At 37.3% G+C, this 7,735-nt stretch overlaps 2 protein-coding genes across 6 annotated transcripts in view; both read left to right on the forward strand.

The window, feature by feature from the left end:
• Nucleotides 1-4,438, forward strand: part of arfip2b (ADP-ribosylation factor interacting protein 2b) — a 13,194-nt gene extending 8,756 nt beyond the window's left edge. For all 5 annotated transcript variants that reach the window (XM_014003265.1, XM_014003268.1, XM_014003267.1 and 2 more), the window contains 5 exons: nt 331-446; nt 555-776; nt 880-1,037; nt 1,812-1,986; nt 2,068-4,438. In XM_014003265.1, the coding sequence (XP_013858719.1) occupies nt 331-446; nt 555-776; nt 880-1,037; nt 1,812-1,986; nt 2,068-2,223 (827 nt within the window). In that variant the 3' untranslated portion in view covers nt 2,224-4,438. The remainder of the gene's footprint in view (nt 1-330; nt 447-554; nt 777-879; nt 1,038-1,811; nt 1,987-2,067) is intronic.
• Nucleotides 4,439-4,683: 245 nt separating this feature from the next.
• fhdc3 (FH2 domain containing 3) overlaps nt 4,684-7,735 on the forward strand; it is a 10,298-nt gene continuing 7,246 nt past the window's right edge. Inside the window, exons 1-2 of the mRNA XM_014003269.1 lie at nt 4,684-4,802; nt 5,583-6,081. Coding sequence (XP_013858723.1) covers nt 4,705-4,802; nt 5,583-6,081 — 597 coding nt within the window. The 5' untranslated portion in view covers nt 4,684-4,704. The remainder of the gene's footprint in view (nt 4,803-5,582; nt 6,082-7,735) is intronic.

The raw sequence follows: 7,735 nt of genomic DNA on the forward strand, positions 1-7,735 counted from the left end.
CTTTAACTTTTACCAAAGTAATTTTTTTGGTAAGATACTTGTACTTTTACTCAAGTATCACTTTGTGGTACTTTACACTGCTTCTGTGTAACAATTTTGGTTGACTTTTCTAATTTTGTCTCCTAATGCATGTTTCACAGTCATTAAAGGGTTGGTTGTGGAGTAGCATCCATCTAGTCATTTTATTTTCCAACACAGTACTCCTTAACTAGGTAGTCCAACATGTTTGTTGGGTATAAGTTTATCTGGGGTTGATCTTGTTCCATCTAAAAGTTCAGCTTAGTTTGTTGTTTTATTAAGCTCATCCTTTTCACTACCCTTATCTGTCAGGTCCCAACATGCACCACAGCAGCAGCAGCTCATCAATGATGGCAGAAGAAGCGACCCGCGGCGTGGCTGTGGAGAAAATAGAGGCAATGAGAAAATGGAGTTTAAACACTTATAAGGTTGGGATGTTAAATGTGAAGCACAGACATGATACTATTTATGTATTTAATAGTAAGTAATTACTTATAGTCACTGATACATTCTCTGTGTGCCTTGCTCTGTTTTAGTGCACAAAGCAGATGATTTCTGAGCGTTTCGGGCGGGGCTCGCGGACTGTGGATCTTGAGCTGGAGGCTCAGATTGAGTTGTTGAGAGACACAAAAAGGAAATACGAGAATGTGCTGCGGTTGGCCAGAGCATTGACCAATCACTTCTACAACATGGTGCAGACACAGCATGCGCTAGGTGACACCTTTGCTGACCTCAGTCAGAAATCACCAGAGTTACGGGTGAGATTTCAAAACCTGTTCATTCTTTTAAACTATTACTAACATTGTTTTTCTCAAACTCAATGTAATTACTCAGAAAACACATTTTTTTTCTGCTTCACAGGATGAATTTGGCTACAATGCAGAGACCCAGAAGCTGCTGTGTAAGAATGGAGAGACTTTACTTGGTGCCATTAACTTCTTTGTGTCGAGCATCAACACACTAGTCAATAAGACCATGGAGGACACCTTGATGACAATCAAGATGTATGAAAATGCAAGGTTAGCACATGAAAATCTGAGCTGTGGAAATGGGAAGCTAAGTCAAACATGGATGTGGTTACAAACGTGAGACGGATCAATTTTTAACGGTCATCTTACTGAAAATGCTTCAGCTGCTCTACAGGAATTCAAATAGTCTCCTGTGTCTCTTGTTACACATTGATCATCAAATCCAGAACGAACATGATTAAAACTTGAGTYCACTGCCCCCAAGTGGTAAAAAACAATATTGCAGGTATTAGATTCCACTAAACTCTGGAAATAATGGTGTAAGACTTGTGGTTATTTAAACTATGTAATAGTAAAATACATCTTTAATTGACTAGTTTAAATGTAAAACATGAACCGACTTCCAAAACGTCAACATGTCATCTTGTTTCTGATTTATTTTATTTTATTTTTTTGACAGTCAGTCTGCTTTTCACATGGTTGAACATAAAAGCTTAAACCATAAATATAAAATATCATATTCACACACTTGACTATGCTGGTGTGTTGTGTGTGTCTCATGCTGACAAACATGTAGACAGATTATTGGATTATTATTACTATCAGATCCTATTCACAAATTGGGGATGTTGACACCCATCCTGAAGGTTTTTGCTACAACTATTTGTTGTTGAAAATGTACATTATTTCATTTATTTAAAAGGGCCGTGTATGAATCAACATTAAAAATAATATAAATGCACCAGAGTTAGCATAATATCTAATTTAATTATTTTTTTTCCTTAATGAYCGTATTTTCTTTGCTCTTTATTTGTGCATGTGTAGACTGGAGTTTGATGCCTACCGGTCAGACCTGGAGGAACTGAGCCAGGGTCCAAGAGATGCTGTAGCTATGGCGCGAATAGAGGCTGCTCAGCAGCAATATCAAGTTCATAAAGACAAGTATGAACGTCTTCGCTCAGATGTTATCATTAAACTGAAGTTTCTGGAGGAGAATAAGGTTAGTCTGAGCAGCAGGTCTGCACCATTTTTGTTTATAAGAAAGCATTTAATTAAAAATGTCCATGTGTTGTTTTTCCAGGTGAAGGTAATGCATAAGCAGCTCCTCCTCTTCCATAATGCCATCTCGGCGTACTTTGCCGGCAATCAGCAGCAACTGGAGGAAACTCTGAAGCAGTTTAACATAAAGTTGAAGCCCCTGGGAGTCGACAAGCCTTCCTGGTTAGAAGAGCAATGAGAGATCCTTCAGGATCCTGCAGCCTTCTTCACCTGTTACCTGTTGACACCCACAACTTACAGAAGACCACAACAGAGGGAAATACTCAGTGACAACTGGGTTGATGTGGATATTAGGAATTTTTTTGTCTCATTGACTGGATTGCAGGGTTCGATTTGGGTCATGTGTGACATGCAACAGAACATTGAGCGGCCAGTTTTATGAACATTTAGGAGGCRTTTTTTGTGCCTCTCTCCTTCCCAGCTTCCTTTTTTAAAACCCTGTGCTACAGTTTTGCTCTCATCCACTAATCATTTTCCTTCTTATGCTATTTTGCTGTGTGAGCTTGTCATTATACTCCTCAAATTCAGAGTTGATCTTGTGACTCCAATGGGGGGCTTAAACATTTAAAACACACATGTAAGTAATCACTAATTCATCACTCTCCCACTGTGCCTCTTTATTTATGAGCTGGTATTCAAAAGTGAAATGCAGGATAAAAGTTACACAAAAAGAAGTTTTCAACCATACACTAAGGGGATTTGTATATTAATTTAAATGAAATATTCATAAATTTATGTAATTATACTATTTTTCGTAGTTCAAAAAAAAAACCCCACATTTTTTATTTTTGAGTAAATTAAAGTCTCTGTTTTTTTATTTTACTTCAAGCCTTGTACTGTATGTTGTGTGCTGTACTGTATGTTAAAGTGAGGGATCATTTGCTTTGGATGTGCGTGATGGGATTTTAGGAAAAACACTACAGTTCTCCACAGACTCTTATTGCCATTATTCATATATGCAACAATCATTTAAGAAACACTGCCACAGATTTCCAAAGTACTAGTCTGATTTAGTACTAACTCTATTTTATTTACCCAAAGAGAACTGCTTGTGTTAATTGGATGTTGATGTTTATGTTGTTTACATGGTTTGTTGAAGCCTCATTGGAGGGTTGTTAAAGTAAAACGTATTTTAAGATAAGTTTCAGTCAGAATCCAGCAAACTTGACTTGATTCACTTCATTAGAAACTGGAACTGCATCAAATAGAAAAACAAGGTTTTTCTTTTGTGATTTTCTTTTAATGTCAAACCTATGTCTGACATAGATGATCACAGCTTTCAGTTTCTCAGGAGTTTTTTTAACAGAAGATTACTGTACTTGTTACAAATTTTAATAKTTTCACATTGAATCTTGTAGTTGATTAATCTGGGCGTGTCAGTACTCAGTATCTTAGTAAATAATCAGAGGTGATTGATGGTTAAAATTGTGTTACAWTGAAATAGAGGCATTAGTGCAGAGGTAGTATGTTTTATTTGTCACTTTGCTTAAGTTGATCACATTGTGTTCATTTGTTAAAATCAACAAATTTCCTTACTAACAGATATTCATTTGTGATTTTTTAAGAAGAAAATACACATCAGAATGACCAAATCTGACTGACCTACTCTAAAATATAATTGACTGAGTTATTTTAGTAACTAATGTCAAAAAAAAAATCAGCATACTGAGTGGTTATGCTGTGCTCACGAGGGCCAATAATAAGTTTGATCAGTTAACAGTTCAGTCTGCTTCTTGTCTCTGTATTTGCATGGCAGGTGGCAAACCAAATGTTCCGATCTGTGTGCTCACACTAAAGCTCAACCCTTTAAAAGCTTGCATGAACTGGTGTATTGTCACGTTTACAGCTGTTAACTTCAAGGCTATAACTGGCTGAACCACAATCCAACATTTGAGTTTAATTTTTTATGAGACTTTTAAAGACAACAATAAATACAAAAAATATGTAATTTGGCTAAAAAAAAAGTACAATTTACAGGCCAGCACCTGGTCTGCTTGACTATCATAAGGCAATATCAACAAAATGTGATTCCTTTTTTTCCTGACTTGTCCTTTTATAAAATTCATTATCCAATAATGAAATGAATTGCAATACATTGTCATTTCACTTTGTTCCAAATGTGTAAAAACTCTTAATGCATAAAAAAATACTTGACAAACATTTGAAGCTACTCTTACTGAAGTCTGTTGTCAAGAGGAAGAGTGAAGTTTCTAAAATGATATATTTTATGGGTACAATCAAATGTTTTCTAAAATGAGCTGATGTGTTCTTTATGAGTCTATATAAAGGATTTATGATCATTTAGGGAAAAAAAATGTCATGAATACTTCTGCTTTCATTCCTTATTCACACGAAACGTTCCATCAAAATTAAAAGTCTACATTTTGAAATAATTTGTCTATTGTTTTTTTTTTTTTTTACATTTGTGCACAATAAATCTTACCCCCACAAATAAATAAAYAAATTTATGTTTAGCCTGAAATAACTAACCATAAGTGATCTATAATTTTTAACACTGGAAAGACAAAGCTGTGCTGTTGCAAAGTATTCAACAGGTCTTTAGCACATCTTGGTACTGCGCATGCTCCGTCAAAAGACTGGCTTCATCCGCAGAGGGGCGTATCCAGTGTCATTTAATTATTGAATGTGATTGGTGGAGATGCTCTGCGCACCTGCGGCTGTAGCTTCTGGGGCACACCAACCATGGGCTGCGGGGGCTCAGCGTCAGGTCGAAGGGTCAGGCTTCAAAAAACGCTCGTAAGTAAACATAACAATAAAAATATGAATTTTAGAAGAACAGCCGCTGAATAATTTATTGAATACGCTAAATTGGTGAGAGTTTGAGACCTTGGACCAAGTGAAATTTATAGCCAAAGGTGTTAAAATGAGTACATTTTCGCCGTGTTTGATGGCGTCTGCCGTGTTAACTTTATTACTTGACAAACTTTCTTTTACCAAGCTAAAAATGAAACTACATCTCATGCTTCAGTCCGTAAATGATTTTTTTAAATTCCTTGTATGTATGATAGCAATTATGTCGATCTAAATCCTCAAATTTGTATTATTTTGCTCGCCATGACGAGTTCTGCTTCTACACCTGTGTCTATTAAGTCAMACATTGCAAAACTATTTTTGAGATACAGTTTTATTATGTCTAAATAAATACTGAATGAGATTKTTTCTTGTTTGTCAAAGAGAGAGAGAAAAGTTATGTTTTAGTATATCAAAAATAGGAAACAGATGTCTACAGAACACTTCTGTTTTAATAAAGGGTAGTTTTAACTAAGTAAGTTATTGTGGTTATCTAAATTGTTTTTGTCATTGCACATTGTGTTTGGATTGTTTTAGTTGTGTAGTAAAGCCGACATCTTTCACTTATTTTAAACACCTGGCCTTATCTTTGTGACTCACACAAGTTTATACATGAATATACTTAAATGATATTCTTAACAAAAAATAAAATTATTATTATTATTATTATTATTATTATTATTATTATTATTATTATAGCTTTTGATGACTGCTGTTTCTCCTCAGGTCTGAGCGACGGGCAGCTGGAAGCTTTGGATTTGAGACAAAGATGGCGGGACTGCTGGTTTTTCAGTCGGCTTCTTCTCAAGAAGTTTCACCTCAAGACTCTTCCTCTCCATTGCCGCTGGATGCTCGGAAAGATCCTCATCTCCAAGCACCTCCTTTGGTGCCTGCCGCTGATGTTACAGCTGTGCCACCTCCCCCTCCTCCTCCTCTACCTCCTCCCCTCCCTATCCCCCCTCAGCTTCCTGCCACTCCGTTTGGCGCCCGCGATGCCCAGAGGCGCTCCATGAAAAAGCTGAATTGGGACACCATCCCCAGCCATTATGTGGTGGGTAAGTTAAATGTGTGGACGTCGCAGCGGCCTCAGAGAGACCTGGTGCTGGATGTCCGAGCCATGGAGGAGTTATTTAGTCACACTGACAACCGAGCGTCGATGCACAGTTCAAAAGTTGCGGGTGTGAGGAAGCGTGATAGCGTGGAGCTCAGCGCACAGGAGCCTCAGGTAATATTGTCTGGCATAAAGCTCTATTCCAAGTCAAGGGCTTATCATTTTTATGAACATGTAAACGGACTACAAAAATAAGAGAAGTAGTAAGCACACAGGTAGGAACTGATGTTTTTATAAGTTCCTTGCTAGACAGTGAGGAACCGCTTAAATAAAATAGATTAATGATTCCCATAGCTTCCTCAGTGCTGAGAATTTTCTGAACTTTTCTCCTCATCTGCATTAAGAGAGTGATAGAAGACAGGTCTGCCTGGATTAACCTCTCTACGACGGATAGGTCTCCCAATCATCAGTGTGCATTGCCAATGCGATGTACACTATTGTGATTCGTTTCCCTTCCAAGTCATCTCCTTTTTGTCATGCTTCTCCTCCTGCATACTTTGTCCTAGAGCTGCCATTGTAATTTATATCTGTTAAACTCCTGTGCCAAATGATGGCTATGCCTTTTGGTGCCTGTACAGCGTATAGTTTTTGAAATATTAATGTTTAATAATTTATAATGGGTGTCATTGGAACCTTGTATTGGTCCAATACTGCCCCCTGCTGTGTCTACTCAGTACTGAACCATAGTTTAATAATATTTAATCACAATAGTTCAGTGGTTACAATACTAATATGAGTCTATTTCGATGTTTTACTTTTATATTGTCCTAATATTGCTCTATTGCTGTGATATATTAAAGTTTAGTGTCAATTACATTGGCAATGTGGCCTCTTTCAGCACACATGTAAACCAACTTCTGGCAATCTTTTGTGCCACAGCTCCAATGGCTAATGRTTAATGCCATGGGCTTTCATGTGGGAGATCAGGGTTCAAAACCCAACTACAGCAACTTTAATTAAAATTTTCTTTAAACTTCATATTGTCACACAATTACCATCATCACAAACACCTGCCGACTTGACAAGCACAAGTTGGTAGAAAACACATTTGAACTTGGTCACATTTCATTCTGCAAGTCCACTGCTGCAGGCAAAGCCATGCTGCAATGACATGCTACATGGCAGTGCACACTTGTTTGTACATCGTAAAAACCCATGTCTAGTTTCTACTGTTTTACAGATGGATCCCTTCTGAAGGGGTCAGTAAGTGCAGGGCTGCTGATTTTGCACAACCATAGTAAGAGAGAACATAAATGAGAGGGCGGATCTTTACAGGTAGAGCTTTATTTTCTTCCTTTTTTTGTGAAGAGAAAATAGAGAGAGAGAAAAACAGAGAGAGAAGTAATTAGAAAGATAGAAAGACTGAAATAGTGATTAGGAGTATATTAAATATATACACCAACAAAACACAGGACCACACACGCAACATCTGTCCGCTCACCTGAAAAATAAATAGATAAATACTTATAGGGCAAATATAAAAATATACACATACCCATACATATATAAAGATATACATACTGTACATACATGCCTACATTCATAAATATTGTCCGTATATACACATAGACATATATACACACTCAGTGACGTGTCAGAACCCCCCGGATCAGAGCACCTGTTTGTGAGCAGTTGTGAACATGCATGTATATACAAGATTTTTCCAATGGAATATTTAATAGACTGTGGAGGACCGAGACCCAACCCCCAAGACACGAGGCAGACAGAGGGAAGACCAGAGCCCAAGGGCCCGTGAGGAATCCCGAGC

This window comes from Austrofundulus limnaeus, unplaced genomic scaffold, assembly GCF_001266775.1.
Source record: "Austrofundulus limnaeus strain Quisiro unplaced genomic scaffold, Austrofundulus_limnaeus-1.0 Scaffold17, whole genome shotgun sequence".
Classification (NCBI taxonomy): domain Eukaryota; kingdom Metazoa; phylum Chordata; class Actinopteri; order Cyprinodontiformes; family Rivulidae; genus Austrofundulus; species Austrofundulus limnaeus.